This window comes from Calliopsis andreniformis, chromosome 12, assembly GCF_051401765.1.
Source record: "Calliopsis andreniformis isolate RMS-2024a chromosome 12, iyCalAndr_principal, whole genome shotgun sequence".
Lineage (NCBI taxonomy): Eukaryota > Metazoa > Arthropoda > Insecta > Hymenoptera > Andrenidae > Calliopsis > Calliopsis andreniformis.
The window spans coordinates 9,934,470-9,950,616 of record NC_135073.1 but is presented as its reverse complement, the minus strand read 5'-3'; the positions used below and the strand labels follow the sequence as shown (position 1 = coordinate 9,950,616).

General features: G+C 41.0%; 2 protein-coding genes across 4 annotated transcripts in view; one reads left to right on the top strand and one right to left on the bottom strand.

The window, feature by feature from the left end:
* Window positions 1–16,147, top strand: part of Smash (smallish) — a 140,195-nt gene that overhangs the window by 17,979 nt on the left and 106,069 nt on the right. The gene's annotated exons all lie outside the window — the stretch shown is intronic.
* LOC143186257 (uncharacterized) lies at window positions 8,810–9,377 on the bottom strand. Its single transcript, XM_076389828.1, has 3 exons — window positions 9,253–9,377; window positions 8,933–9,174; window positions 8,810–8,867 (listed from the first exon to the last, which is right to left on the bottom strand). Exons 1-3 carry the CDS (start codon window positions 9,289–9,291, stop codon window positions 8,810–8,812), a joined length of 339 nt encoding a protein of 112 aa, XP_076245943.1. The 5' UTR covers window positions 9,292–9,377.

Genomic DNA, 16,147 nt, shown 5'->3' with positions numbered 1-16,147 from the left:
ATTTGTTTGATAAATTAGGACATATACCTATAAACTCGAGTTATTGAGGTAGCGCACGATAAAAGTTTGATTTATAGAGGTAAACTTCGACTCGTAGAGGTTTGATTATTCTAAATCCGAGTTATGGGGGTAAAAAGTGCACCTAAGTGTGTGATAAATAATTCGAGTTAAAGTTTTATTTCGATTTGCAGAGATTTTCACAGCGTAGCGAAATGTGGTGTGAACAAAATTTTATTATAGAGATTTTCGAGTTAAAGAGGTTCGAGTTATCGAGATTCGACTGTATCTATAGGAGACTAATTTTATTTTCACACCTCCTCAATATTTTACAAGTACTACTAGTTTTCACTTCTAAGTAAAAAAAATGATTTTATTGGACGTATTCGATCTAAAAGTTGGAAGTAGGTTTACGAGCTAATGGAAGCTGAAAAGTGATCCACTTAAAACCCTCTTTGATTGTGAACTATGCAAAAAGAATCGAAGTATATCTTCATTAGATTATCAAAAGAAATAGAACCGAAGAAAATTAACATTGCTCTCTACTATACTCTCATCACTCCCCAGACTGATACTGATAGAAGACTCACTTTCACTTATTTCACCATTTCGTAGCCGCATCAGATGTACTTAAATTCACATTAGCAACGTTTTACTGCAACCAGTAAAAACTGTATCTAATAATTGCAACTACATTCACACCGTCCATTTGGCTAGAAAGAACAGTCAAATGATTCAGCTTATGAGTTCTCGCGAGAGAACTTGTAGCAATTCTCTGGAGAAAGCGAAAGAAAGGGTGGCGTTAGAACGTCGATCCTCGCGATAAAACGGTATATCGGACGAGATGTCAGTTACATAATACAAGGAATGTCTGACCCCATGACTGGACACTAGCCTGTTACCTGAATGTTGCGGTACGCGTGTTCAGCATACGTTTACTCGCTCCGAAAGGTCTCGCCTTTATCTAGGATTGCACAACTGGAGGACCAACAACGACGACGATGCGCGCGGTTGAAACGGATAGTTGTTCGGCTCGACGCGTTTACACGACGAATTACCAGTTCATACATCGCTGCCATCGGTTTTCACTGACGCAAGAATATTTTCAGCGAGACGAGCGCGCGATCCTCGCGATGGTGTTCCCGAGATACCGTCCGAGTTAGCAAATCGTTACGGCTAGTTCCTGGGAAGATTGATGACGATGAGAATAGAATCCTTCGTTGATTCGACCCGTTGATCGATCAATTATGATGAGCATGAATGTTCGTAATTTAGTCAGCGATGGGAAAGGCAGAGACGTTGGAGCCAATACGGATCCCTGGTTATCAGAACCTGGTCTTCGTTATTAAGACAAATCGATAATCCGGTTAGCTTGTTTTCGGAGCGCCTCTGCGGCTGCATTCTTATGAGCCAAGAACAGAGTCGAGCGAAAAGAGTCGGCCGTGTTGCGCGGCTGTGCGTGTCGTTTGCGTGTGGCTTCCGTGCGTGTGCGTGACCGTTATGCAATTGCACGAGCGCCGACCGAAAGCATGAAAATAAAACCCGACCGACTGTCCGAGGCGAGGGCTACTCCCCTCTATCTTGAGGTGAAGGACGCGAGAGAATGCCGCGACACTTCTTGTGGACGTGCCGGAAGACCACCTGGAGAGAATATGGAACGCATTTAAGACAGTCAATAACCTAATGCGATAATCAGTTTTAGCAAATGCGTTTCTTCTGAGGAACTTTTGTCTTTTTTTTTCAATTTGGAGTACTAGTACTAGGCATAGAAGAATAGCAACACAGGGAGAGTCCGATTTTACACTGGATAGATAGAGACACAATGCTGTGTGCTCTAATTAAATCAGATGACGTTCCTAAGTAATACTACACCTTTCTTAGAATCAAACGTCATTCAAACTGATATATTCAATTCTCAATTATTCCATTATCTTATCGTTAGGTAGTCTAGAAATTCAACACGTGCAAAATACCTCCACGTCCTCAGTTCGAGCTCATCAGAAGACCATCCACGAAGATACTCAGCAGTCGTCTGCAAGAAACCATCTTCGCGATTCGTATAACAGTATTATCACACAAATTCACGAAGTTCCGCAGATTCCTCGTGCCCGTAATTCGTTTCACTCTTCTTAACGCGCATCTTTTAACATCATTCCGATCGCGGAAAAATCCCTAGGTGGATCTTGTTCAGTCGGATCGCGGCGGTCAGCGAAGGAATTCGAGGATCGTAGCTGCATCGAGGCGTAGGTGTAACCTCGCTCGTGACAGTCAAGGTTCGTAATCGATAGTTAAATAGTAGTTACCTTGTGATCTAAGATAGAATAATATACTTGCTAGGACTACCGGTACCGCCCATTAGAGTAGCATAGCGTCGACAGGAATATCCGATTGCAGCTGGTGAGGTGCTCGGCTGGCAGAGGTGTCTCGTCCTCGTGTAAAACACGCGAACCGCCGATGTTTCACGCACCCGTGAGAGCCATGCAAATAGTTGCATTAAGGGAGGATGCTTGCTCAAAAGCATTCAAAACACAGATACCTTTGGGAATTTTTTGAAGAAAAACTGTTGAACTTTTTTGGGTAAACCTTTTCTTGCCTATATGTAGCATTTCTTAATGAATCTATATATTTTTCTCATACAAAAAATGAGTATAGAAAATACAGCTGGCACCCTGAAGGCATTTTATTGAAAGTGTGTTACAGTGACCATTACTATTTGGAGGTGGATTATCTGAAATAAAAATTCCTTCAATTTTTAGATATATTATAGTATATAATAGGACTTTCGATAAATTAACTTGTAACAAAGTGGCTGCAGCTAAAAATTGATACATTAACATTCAGCTTTCAGCTGCTGCCAGATTAATGCGTCACGGGCCATCACTGAAAAGAATGCACGGTTCTCGCGGCCGTCTTAACGGAACTGCACCGTTACTTTTTCTATCTCCGACGTTTGCTGAAACGGTGAAAGGTGCTCGGTTAAAACACAGGATATCGCTAGAGTCCTGAGTACCGCGGGTGTTGTCTGCCAATGTGATAAATAGGAGTATGGAGATGTTCGATAAAAGAAGTTGCTGGAACGTGATGCAAGAATCTTGATTTATTCCCAGGTTTCTTCTTCCTCTACTCGAGCAATGTTCTTCGTAGAGAATATTGTCATTCGGTGACTGATCATACAGGATCCCTGGAAGAATTTAATAGCGCTAAGTGCAAACTGAGAGTCCCGATATCGCGATCTATCGTCGTAAATCACCGTTTCCATTCTAACAAGATTACTCTGGTTTCTTTAAATGACATACGCTATCCCTCGGTATCACATGTGAAATTCCTTGAGAATACGTACGCTTGTCTTATCGTCTGACATAGTTTCGCGTATTTAACCAACGCTGCAGAAAGATCTTAGATGACATTAATGTACCACAGTTCACAGAGAAACCGCACTGATTCGCGAAACGCAGTTAGCTCAGTTAATCCTGAGCACAGCGTTAAATTAAAGCAAATGCCATCGAGATAACCCTCGGAATGAAACAACGAGCGAAGTTGGGGGAAATATTTTCCAGTATTAGCGGGTTCAGACGTAGTACGACTTCAAAGTCTTCTGGTTTCCCCGCGGAATCGAGAGTACATAAAGGTCGTCCCGTGTTACTCGGGTTCTTACACAAGGCGGTGCATGTTACTTGACGTAATAAAGAAACACACGCACAGAAGCGCACACATGGGCGCTCGCGTAATCGTTAGACGGCTTCCACGCCTCTAAATGTCATTTATACAGGTTGCCCAGCGTTGCATAATTTTTCTCGTTCCAGTAGCCGAACGTGGCAAACCTTCAGATGGGCAATTTTACTTTCGCTTCTGATATTTCGTAGTTACATATTAACATACGCGTGTTTCCACTTTATTTCATATGCAGGGGCCACGTTTCGATCGCTGCGTTTTCGAGTCGAATGTCGAAATATAATAAAAAATATTTTACGTTACATGCTAGTAGTAGCAGCACATGATATATGTTTCCTTGCCAGTTATGCAAAGTTATGCAAAAGAATCGCATTCCTCGCACTTTGGGTCTTCAATGCATAAAAGAAATGTTCGAGAACAGGAGTTACAAATTATTAGAGGTGATTCTACGTGTCAAAATAGGATAAAAATCAAGAATGATAAAAATATCTTTGGGGCTTTGATCTAGAGTTATTAATTCTAAAAATGTCTAAAATTCGCGTGCTGTATGTCTGATTGAGGATTCATTCTACTGCCGACGTGCAGTAACCTGGACAGACACAGCGAAGTCAGTAGAATAAGTCACAAGTCAGACATAGCAAAACCAGAAGAATAAGTGCCAGTGTTCACAATTAATTACTCTGTCATTCTTAATTTTCGCCTTATTTTATTATGTACAATCGTGCATCGAAATTTCTGACACCTGTCGTCGAGCACTTCGTATATCATACCCGCAGTGAATGAAACCAGTAATTGTACGATAAAATAAAACTTCCGCTCACAAATGTACATAAAAGCATATTACAGTACCATACACCGTGCCATTCATTTGATAATATATCAAACGCAGAAAAATGTCCATTACTGAAACAAGTAACCTTGACGTACTATTACAGGCAGCTAAAGCATAAGGTTCCCCGATTGTACGCATAGAATTTTAACACGCCCGGAAGGCGCTGCGAAGCGATTGACGTTTATTACCGAAACTTGCAGTTACGATATAATTATGCAGCTCCCTTTCAGCGTACGACGGTCGATGAAATATTTGCCATTAAACGGGCAGCGTGGACGCAGAGCCGTGCGTAACGTTGCCGCGGAAATCATCTTCAACGTACTATTACCTGCACCATCTTTGCAGAATCGACAGAGTTTCCCTTCCGCTGTGCCTCTGCGCTTCCTCTCCCACGGGACGAGCTGCTTGGCCAGAGGAGCCTGACAATAGCGGCAACCGGTTAATTCGTAGCAGTGTTTTACGGCAATGCATAACAGCCAGGAGTAAAAGTAACGCCTTGAAAACAGCGATCGGGGGGCGCATGGAACGCGAGGGGCTCGCGCAAACGAGCCACCTGTCTTATTGTGAATCGACACTGTGTAGTATTCCATTCTCCAGCGCGCTAGCCTCACGACCCACCTTGTTCTAGATATTCGATACTCTTCCTTTCTCCTCCTGCGACCCGTTCCAGACACCGTGACGAAATGCGCTGCGCCTTACAATAGTGTGCACCTTCGTAACACCACCACTGCGCCATTGTTTCGTCGAAGCTGCCCCGATGCCACATGGAAAGTAGACACGATTCTACCAAGGACGTCAAGGATCATCGTCGCCGCTGTTCGGTAGTCGGGGCACGGAGATCCTTGGCAATGAAGCGCGGATTTCTTCCTCTCATTGATGCTTCGGTCAGGCGGCGCAATTGTCTTTGAGCACTTTGGGTGGTGTTATTGTAGAATGCTGATGAGGCGCGAGATTCCACGTATTATTGACGAATCGATTCGTTCTCATGAGTGTATTATACAGATTGTAACAAATATAGCTTTTGATATTTTAAAGGGTGGTAGGAGATCCAAATTAAAGCACAAAATGTCCGACCTACCTTCATTTTGCAATAATAATGGCTTAAGTTTAATACATTATTATTGCGAAATGAAGGCAGAGAAAAAGTATATGAAGTATATAGATGCATTTTTTGAGCCAGGACTTTGTGTTCGCGAATTTCTAACGTTAATTGCTCTATGAGAAGAAAAACTTTCCCGTGAGCCCAGTTCCCACGACTCATGGTTACTTCGACCCACGTATGCAACTACGTGTGTACGTGCATCCTGCGTACAATGCACCGTTGCAGCGACATGCGTACAACTTCCAGAAAAAGGGAACGGTGTGAAACCAAACGGTGAATAATAATACACGCTATAATTTGATCAAGAAATGATGAAAAACATACGATAAAAATGATTTTAGGGAGATATATGATTTTATTAGGATTTTATTTATTTAGCCTTAGCCTTCCTTATGAAGCGCTTAAAAGGTTATTAATCTTGCTTATTTATAGAAATTCTTCCTGTAACGTAACAATATTTCCTTCCTACTGAGTTTAGAATCATAACTGTTTGCTTTCTAAATGTTTTTAATGACTTGTAGCTAAGTATAGAGAAGGTCCTCAGTATAAGCAAACAGAAAGCTGTCTCGCTTGAGAGATTCTTCTGGTTCTTAAGTAATGAAACTGTAATTTCGTCGGCTAACTTCTCTGAATGTTAAATTCCTCGGAAAAGTTAATGCAGCTATTCTTCCTCTCCTGCAGCGGTTCCTTGCTGCTCCTGCACTTGGAAGAGAACACACAGTGGCGCCAGTTTATCGTAAATTTACATAACGCATCTGTGTGTGCATACAGGGTGCAATTCATCTTGACTTTACTCAACCTTGCTTATGGCCTCTCGGAAGCAGTATGTTAATTTCTTTAGGGTTCCTCATGAGTTTAATCAGTTCCTCTAAAGAGCAAGTACTTACAGGATCCTGAGAATCTTTCACCGTACACGTTTCTTACACCAAAAAGAATCGAATTTCAAATCTGTTTTTACCAATGGTTTCAAATTTTACTTTCATTCTGTTCCTTCGAACGACTCACTAAGTACGCTAAGTACTCGCAAAGTACAGGAACTAATTGTTTTTTATACAAGCGACTGTTTCATTTAATGGCTACACATAACGCATTTATTGCTAATTTATTGATATTGTTCCGACAAAAAGGGGCAATTCATACATTAACCAAGTTTAATGTCTCTCCGTGAAACGAGTTCTTATAAAAAAGAAAAGGAAGGTTAAGGCACCCCGAGTGGTATAAAACAATTAACTCAATACGGCCTGCCTATCACCTCATTCAATGAGCCATTAACAAGCAACCAAAATAAACATTTTGTTTTACGAGTATTCCCTGGTTTTACGCCTGACGTAACCGTGTGTGTTATATATTTGAGAAAGTTTTTCAATGGATGCTCGCGTAGACGGCGTCGCAGAAACGTGGCAGATGGGTCGACCAATAAATTCGTTGCGCAAGGAACTGTAATGAAATCGTTACTCGGGGGATATGACTAATAAGCATTTAGGGTAGCAGACGAAGGAACGAGTAGTGCAACGTTTGCTACCCAGCGAATTGGAACGTCTTCAAGATTTCAGGCTGGTACTACACCCTGGCGCCGTGTCTCCTCGAAGATAACAAAGTGCTTCTCTGATTCACGATTATTCCGGTATTACTCAAGTTGGAAAATTACGTGGCACGATAATACATTCCGCGCTGGTTAAAGAGACATCCAGACACGGCTACATGGAACGTTCTATCGAGAACAATTTGTCGCGAATTATTTCTTGGGAGATAACTTTCTTGCTCGCCCATTTCTGACATCACTCGTGTTATTGTTCTACTCGTTTTTTCTAGGCACGATTAAAGTACATTTAGCTAAAATTATTTACCATGCGGTATGGGGGAAAGGACTATAAGGAAGTAGGTATAGACGTTTATAACACTGTTTTCAGTTTTCAAGTAGACACGATTTTGAAAACCATCGAAACAGAGTTGAGGACCACAAGGAATTAGTAATTGAAGAAAATAAGGAATATTTAGAATATAATTGAATCGATGAGTTGAAGAACAGTGGAAGTCCAAAATTAGCTATTCTCAAATAATCTAAAAATTAAATCATAAAGAAATCAAGTAGACTTACACTCTGATTCTGAGCTCCAGATATAGGTATAAAATGCATAGAACTACATGTTGGGATCGAATATCTAAAAATGTTTTTGAACTTGTAGTGTTCTTTAATTCGCCAATTCAATTATGCACTAATTATGGTTTTTATATGCCTCCACAGTTAATGCTTTAGCTCTTGACAAAGTTGATACTCACGGTAAATCGTCTGTGGCTCACATGATCGGAGCTAGGGTTAAAAGAGTCTTCGGTTTCACAAGAGACCGACTTCCCTAAATGCAGCACCATATAATTATCTCTTCTCTGGCTAAATCGTAAAGGTCGTCGTCACGATGAGCACGATCGTATGGAGTATCGCCAAAGAGGGGCCTCTGACGCGATGTACCTGGCATCCCTGATCTATATTTATAGGGAGAACGACCGATGGAATATGCGATCGATTGTGTCCGGTGCCAAATGCCTTTTGGTCCCTCTTGACATCGCCTTAAAGTAGCCGAACAAAGGTGCCAACCCGGTCCTAACTACCGGTGCACCACCAGACACTGTCTGCTACCTCTTCTTTCTTCCCTTTTCAACGTCCTCGTTGTGGATCTTCCTCAGGATGAATTGTCCTATGCAAAAGTTCAGAAATTCCTGGCTTAATTCAGTATTTTTTTTCTTTTTATAAAATACTAACAAAAGAGTACAATATTGGAGTCATAAATTTTACCCCGATTTTGTATTCAATTAATGTAAGCACAACGTGTAGAATAATATCTGTGGTTGTAAGACAAAATGGCCTAAGTTATAGCTTTTGTTCAGCTATGTTTAGCTAAGTTTTATGAATTTGTATTTTTTTTAAACTTTTATTTTTAGTTGAAAAAATTCTTTTAATGCCTTTTCTATCTTCTGAAAATATAAATTCTATATTCCATGTGTCAATTAAAACCTCAACTCGAATTTTTTGAAAATGTGACATAGGTCACTTTGACTTATAACCACAGATATATCAGGTACATACAGTATAATATTAAAATTTTATTTCAAGACAAATCCACGACCACAAAAAGTGACAGAGCAGTACCATTTATCGCGATTGTTTCCAGTTTTAGGAAATGTAACTCTTTCATAACAATTCACATTTTTCATGATCTATATGATTGCTTCGAAAAATGCGAACACATACTACATCTCATCTGCAATCTATTCCATGCACAAAATTTGGACGAACTCGATGACTCTAACGTTCTACATTCCTTTCTAAATACTTCCCTGACGGAATAGGATTGGAATGATTAGAACGAATTTTATCGAGCATCGAAGCACGGATTCGCTCCACAGAGGCGGCCGCTGACACAGTTCGATTAAAACGGCGGAATACGTTCTGAGAATCCTTTAAAATAGCTCGAGAAGGTGCCAATTCCTCGCTAATTGCCGTTCGACAGACACGCTCTGTCAATGTACCGTTCTCCGCTCCTGCCGTGTCAGTCATCCCTCCGTTTCGCGCTTTCTATAAAAACCGCATTAATTAGTATCCCAAGAGACTTATAAAATCCTCGCTCGTCAGCGTTCTCGCTAGAGATCTTACGAAGGGATGGATGGCTAGCCGTGTACGACCGTTCCACATTCTTCTCAGATCTCGTACGTTTCAGCAGCTCGACAATTGATGAATACGCTCCGTCTAAACGGTCGGCAAGTGATCTCAGCCGATTGCACTTTGCTTTGAAACGAACGATGACGGATTAAAAAGGTTGCGTTCCTTTCCCCATTCCCCGTCGATCATTCAGGAACGTGCATGCGAGCAACGCCGCCCACCTGTTTACCATTTACAGCCGGTGCCTTTCTACACGATCGCTTGGCAGGATTTCAAGAAATTATTCTAATTAACTGTATTATTAGCCCGAGCCGCGTCAGAGTCGGACGTAGACCTCGACTCCGTTTTTCCAGAAATCGCCGACCAGGTACGACGAACCTACCTTTCCCTGGCCAAGGACACCGCGGCCGATCTGAGGCTTGCTTTTCGTTCCGCGGCGCGTTATTTATCATAAAACTGCGCGTACAGGTGCCCGACACATGGTCACCACGCTGGCGCATAAATCAACCGGGACTTAATGTAGCAACGTAACGAGTTCTCACCTTGGTCCAGACAGGGCGAGTCCTTCTCGTCCTCCTCGTCCTCCGTGGTCCTCGTGTCGTCTACGAGCACGAGAAAAACGAACGGACTCCTTTCTCTCCTTTTTCAGAGCACGCACCACCAGGACAGAAATAAAAAAAACCGCGGACGTTAATCGAGCCCCGTGATCTCGCGAGGTGGGCGTAAGTACGTTGAGATAATGGAACGTTTCGCATTTTCCACGTGCGTATTTCTGTTTCTAATTATTCGATCGGTTTGATGCGCGGGGAAAGCTAGGAGTACATTCTTGTGCTATTTTCTGGGGTGGAATTCGTGCCGCGTGAAGGTAATAATGGTTATGTAGCAGGAAATAATCTGAGCATTGGTTTGGAGATAATAATAATATTATTTATATGTTATTCTGAGTTCTTGAGGATTGGATTCATACTTGTTTTATTTATAAAATAGTTATTTTTGTATATTTTTTACACATTCTATAAATATTTTCTGCGTTGAGAAAGAAGTATGGAAACATTTTTTCAAGTCTAATCGCCACTTGCAAGTGATTAATTTGGGGTATAGAATACAGTGACTCATAAATTCAGGTATTCGAATTTTAGAGATATTTGATCTTTTGTACTAAAATGGAGGAGATTGAGCAGGAGTTAAATTCGACAACAGGAAATACGGCAGATAAAGAGAAAGTATACTACAGTTGTTTGTACAGTTATTTAACGTCTTGAATATTCATATATGTATAAGTAAACGAATCTATGAGTTACTGTAGGTTTATTCCAAATTTTGTAATAATTTTTATTTATTTAGTATTTTTCTTCCTTCATCTTCTACTTCAATTTGCATCACTGCACAGAGGGATACTCTAAAGAACAAATTGCTAATTTAATTTCATCGATCGATGATTAACACACTACGTCCACGTTTCATTTGCATACGTTCTAAAGTTCGCTAACTGGCCATAAAGGAACATCGTCTTCTCGCGATTGAGCCATTTCGTGACCAATTCACTCGAAAGGGTCTATCAACGCATAAAATTCACAGAGCAATTACTCGTTCGACACCATCCCCTCTCTGTAGGAATGTAACAGCAGCACGATAATCACCGATCGTCCTATCTCTATAGCTGTGAATGCACACGCACTGGCCCGGAATGCACCACCGACGTGTACACATTACAATTTCTCTGCGTGGGGTGCAGCAAGGACGCTTGTGCAGCACTTGTCGCACTCGCTGGAATTTGTTTCGAGTCGGTGTCGCCAGACATCGTCCGACAAATAACGATGTTATGCAAATTCCTGGGAGTTTTTTAGTTTTATCCGGCTGATTCATACGAAAGGCGCGATACACTTAGCGATGTGGCAGAAAAAACCCAGACACGTCACGGTGCTCGTTTTCGGGCTGGGCGGGGGCTGGTGCCAAATATGGCTGGTCTTTTGGAGATCGCAATATAAAATCGTGTATCTTATGAAAAATCGCCGCGACGTGTTTGACTCTTAAGTGGGAAGAGCGCTTCTAAGCAGTTCGTTGGCTGGAGAAGGGCACTTTTTATGTGTCAAGATTTACGTGCTAGTGACTGGTAGGTAGATACTGTTCTGTAAAAATCTTGAATTAATCTTTAAGCACTCTTCGGTTTAATTTTGTCCGAAACTTAATTATAGTTCTTAGCATTTCTTTTTTTATTAGAATTCGATTCGGATCTTTGTTGATTTTTAGTGACAGTGCTTGAAGTATGCATTCTTGTATATAATCGATATTGAGACATTACCCAAGACTGAATATTTTATAAATTTACTATATTAGTAATGTAATTATATACTTTTTACTTCATTCTGAACCCATACATCAACAATCTAATCAATTGCACGTAGGAAATTTCACCTAGAACTAATCCTAGACGTTTCAACTAGCAGACACTTGTGATTGCATAGTCACAAACAAATGAGCCAGCTTGCATAAGCCCAAGATGACCTGGTGGTAATTTAGCATCGAATGTCCTCACACCATTATGGGCGCCTATACTTTCAGAAACCGATCTCAGGTCACCGATAACTTGCTCCTATCTTCATCAAGCGAACGCAATCAGTTTCCCCTTGAGCTACGATGAATCTACACCATCCACATTAATAGAGCTCCCTGATAGCCATAACCCCATCCAACTATTGTCCGTGCGCCATTAAATGCAGGGCAGGACAAAGCTTTAGAAACTTATCTCAGCCCATCACCTTTACAATAAGCCAACACAACAGGCCCTCTACGATCACCCTAGATTGTCCCATCGCGAATCCATCATCACGCACCGTGAAGTTCCTTGAAAACTCCATGCATCATCGAGCGCGCAACAACGAGCCATGCTAATAAATAATAAATCAATTTTATTCAAACGCGGACATTACGTCGTTAGACGATATAAAGTGCGCTGCACGGCCTCTGCGTTCACGCTAATAGCATAACAGGTTATGCGCGCGGCTCGGCGCTGGCCAATAATGAAACGCGGCGAAATTTTCGCAATCAACACCTGTAAGAGTCGATTATTATCGCATTAATGGTACGCAAATGCAACGTGGCCAGGATAAAACTGGCACGGCGCGGATTATGCAGCATGAATTCCAGTTGTATAACAGGCGATTGGCCAGGTACGTTCATGCACGCGTTTACCCGACGCCGAAGTGGTTACGTTACCATTCAGACCACGCCTCGAAACGCGTGTTTCCTCGTTCCACGGAAGACATTACCTGCGCGGAACGGCCAGCGTAAAGAGCATCGAGAGTGATCTCGACATGGATCCTCGTTGCAGCAACCCCATTGCACTGATCCGATCGTGGAAAGCGCGATCGAGCCAGGAGATTATTTCCTTCCACGAATCGCCCTAGCAAAAATTACACTCCAAACCTATCGAATCGAACGATAGAAATTTATACTGGCTCGCTCAGTGGTTCATTAAGACTCGATTACCCCTATGGGGTATCGGTGCTATGATTGCTTTATTATTCGCGATCCCGTATCATTATGGTGGGAGCTGTCTAAGGGTTTTATGTAACGCGAATGGTGGTTTCAGGGTTGAGTAATGGGGAAACGGGAAATGAGATAAATCTGGGGACTATGGTTTCTCTCTGTGCGTTACTGTGTATACCTTTTTTTATAGTTGAGTTGCAGGCGTTTCTTTAGATTGTACTTGTTCGATTAGCGGGCTTTTACAGTTGGCTGTTTCACTGTCTATACTTCTCTAAATTGGAGTCACGATCCAGGCACAGTTATCTAATTTTTTATATTCGTTAGAATTCTGTAAAGTAGAATAATGATAACATATGAGTAATTGCAAGTTTATTCGGAGTATGAAGAAAAAGTGATAGCGTTTTTATGAAGATATACTAAGTATTGTATTATTCATATAAGTTGTGATGTTTGATTTGTCACTGTTATCTGTCGTCTCTGTGTCTAAAATTATTATTATTAAGTTGCAACAAAAAACTATATAATAATTTTTGGCTTATCTTTGTTTCAGGTATGTACGTGTCGATGAAGCAACCACATTAATCGAGCGAGATCTGTGCAACACAGAGATGTAACAGATTCAAATACGAGTTATAAAATTCGAAATCTAACCCATTAAATTTCCACATCAGCATGAGGTATGCTCAATACTGGATCGTTCGACTGATAATGTAACCGCTTTAATTACTCGTGGGTAAGTTGGAAGAGTAATAATCTCATATATATTTAGCAGATCGAATCAGACATTCCATCGTACGCCAGAGAAGCTTCGAATATTTTTTAGCCCTACTGGCATTTTAGATAATATGCAAAGTTGTTTCGCTGGGATCGTGATCAAGGTGGACTTCCAGCTTGAATTTCATTCTTCAGTGATCGATTATTTGATTCTTGTTTTGTACATGATCTTGTAGATAACACAGGTCAATTTTATGTAGGCATAGTTGTTAGCATTTATTGTGTTTAACGATCACTTGTTATAGTGGTCTCTTTGGAAAGAGCATTTTATTTGAATTTGTGTGTAGCTATTTTTTATTTCTATAATGATCAGAAAGCAAGTAATTTACATGTCAAGGTTATTCGATTCCCACGAAACGGTCAACGTCACGTTCACGAGCTTGGAAAGAAGATAAATTTCTTCGGTAGCAGCGTAACTTTCGCTCGTTCTAATGCCAGGTCGTGTCCTTCGACGAGTCGATCCTGGCTACTGCTTCCTATCGGTTGATTAACCTATTTAACCCTTCGAGAGATTTGCAAATGTCAGTTGGCGAGAAATCGATCATGAGGACAGATGGGAAGTTTGCTAGGGTATGCTGTGCACTAGTACTGTGGAGTATACTTCTTTTCAGTGTCTTTGAAAGTTTAATTAAAGATTAGTGATACTTCTTTCCTATTAACTATCTATAATTCAAATTTTTAAGAGTTAGAAATGAGAAGAGATTGACATAACCCAGGTAAAAATTGAGAAAAAATAGTAGGTACAAGTTTTAATGTTCACAAACTTTTCAAAACTAGAGACTTTTATATTACACTCCAATCAGTAAATTTGTATGCTCCATTTAGCTAATTAAGTACTCTCTCATTAAGTCCTAATCAGAATCATATAATTTCTTCTAAACGAGCATCTTTAGTATTCAAAATGTGAGTAAGAAATTGGAAGGAATCAATTTTCCTCGTAGAACATCTTCATTTTCGTTTATCTCGAAGTCGTTCCTAAGTCAGACCTTTAACCAACGATTTAATCGTAACCAGCCATAGACGATTAACCTAATTAACCTTCGATAAACTCGAGAACCTCAGAGACATTCACCTATGTGCTGGCAATCTCACAATGAAAGAGAGATCTTTGTTATCTAGTCAAAGTACAGTGCAGCGGGTGTGTTTACGCCACAGTAATCACAAGCGATTCATTAAATCGGCCATTAGCCGAAACGTCCAATTAACTGGCAACAAGCTAGGAAAGCGGATATATAGGCATTCAAGGAGCTTCCTCGAGCTTTCTTCAATTAAATCGGCGATCGAATCGATACGAGAAAGTCTAGTCATATTTTAGACGTCTCCTGGTTGCTACATCGCCTGTGAACCACTTTTAACATCGGCGCCTAATACATTAACTTTGACACAGTTATTAATAGCTTCTCGATAACGCTTCTTGAATACATCTTAATCCTTCTGTGCTACATAGCTCAGGCCTAACGAAGGAGTTCGACACGATTCGTGTCACGGAGGTATTTCAGGTCAGCCATAAGACTCTAAAAAGTGTTAGAGGTCACAGTGCAATGTCTGCACAGTAAGAAAATAAACAGAGAATCTTTTAAGACAATTATCAAAGTGTTAAATTAAAGATTGATTGACGTTTATTTGGAATTTAGCTCATGCTAGTGATATTCTTCAATTTTTTGTTACGAGAAACTAAATATTCAAATTAATTTCTTAAGTCACGTCTCCTGTATTAGATTCTTTTTTCTGAATTCTTTTTCTTTAACGAAACTGTCAATAACCTACCCGAGTGGAGAACTTTAGCCCCATTTGGGGCACGCTTACACCTGCGATCGTTAGAGAGCAATTGTTAGAAAGCAGGTAGCCTCCGTCTTAATTGTGCACGAAGGAGACAATAAAAGTGTGTAAAAGGTGGGTGAACACGGCGCGGACGTCTCATCGTGCTCCCAGCTAATTATCCTAACGAATGGAAATCGTGGCGAGCCGCAGGTTAACACGTGTTAGCTCGTATATCCTCATTAATTAAGTAGAGTCCTCGTTCACGCGAAAATTGGGTCGAGCACTTTGCGCGAGCGCTTCGCAACGGGAGGATTCTTATCGCTGGAGCACGAATGTGCTTCATAATGGGGCACCAGTGACTAATTACTTTCATATTTCACCGCGGAGTAAATTAATTTCCGAACGAAAACAGCGGTGCATCAAACTGTGTGTTTTGACGCGTCAGCCGGTCTTCGGGATAGTTTATGGGTTCTTAAACGTTGTTTGCACGTGCGAATGATTAAGCGCTCTAGTTCTAAATGTTTGACGAGCAATCATTTCCTGGGATTCATACATTTATAAATTACGTTTCTGCAAATTTTGTTAAATGTATATTTCTTTTTAATTGCGATGTTGAACGAGGGCTAATGATAGGTTAAGGTTAACAGAGAAATAAGGTTCACTTCCCTGAATATTCTCAGGTTGCAAGACGCAAGAGCAGGAACCCACGAATTCGTTCGTATCGGTCGTAACACCGCAAACTCCCGCTGCATCTACCCGTTATAGCTGTGGCATTAAGCTTTAAACTGCATCCTTCTTCCCACGTCGACTTCGAGGTAACAGCTTTGGAGGAAACCTTATGATTCCTCAAAGCACCGAAATTATC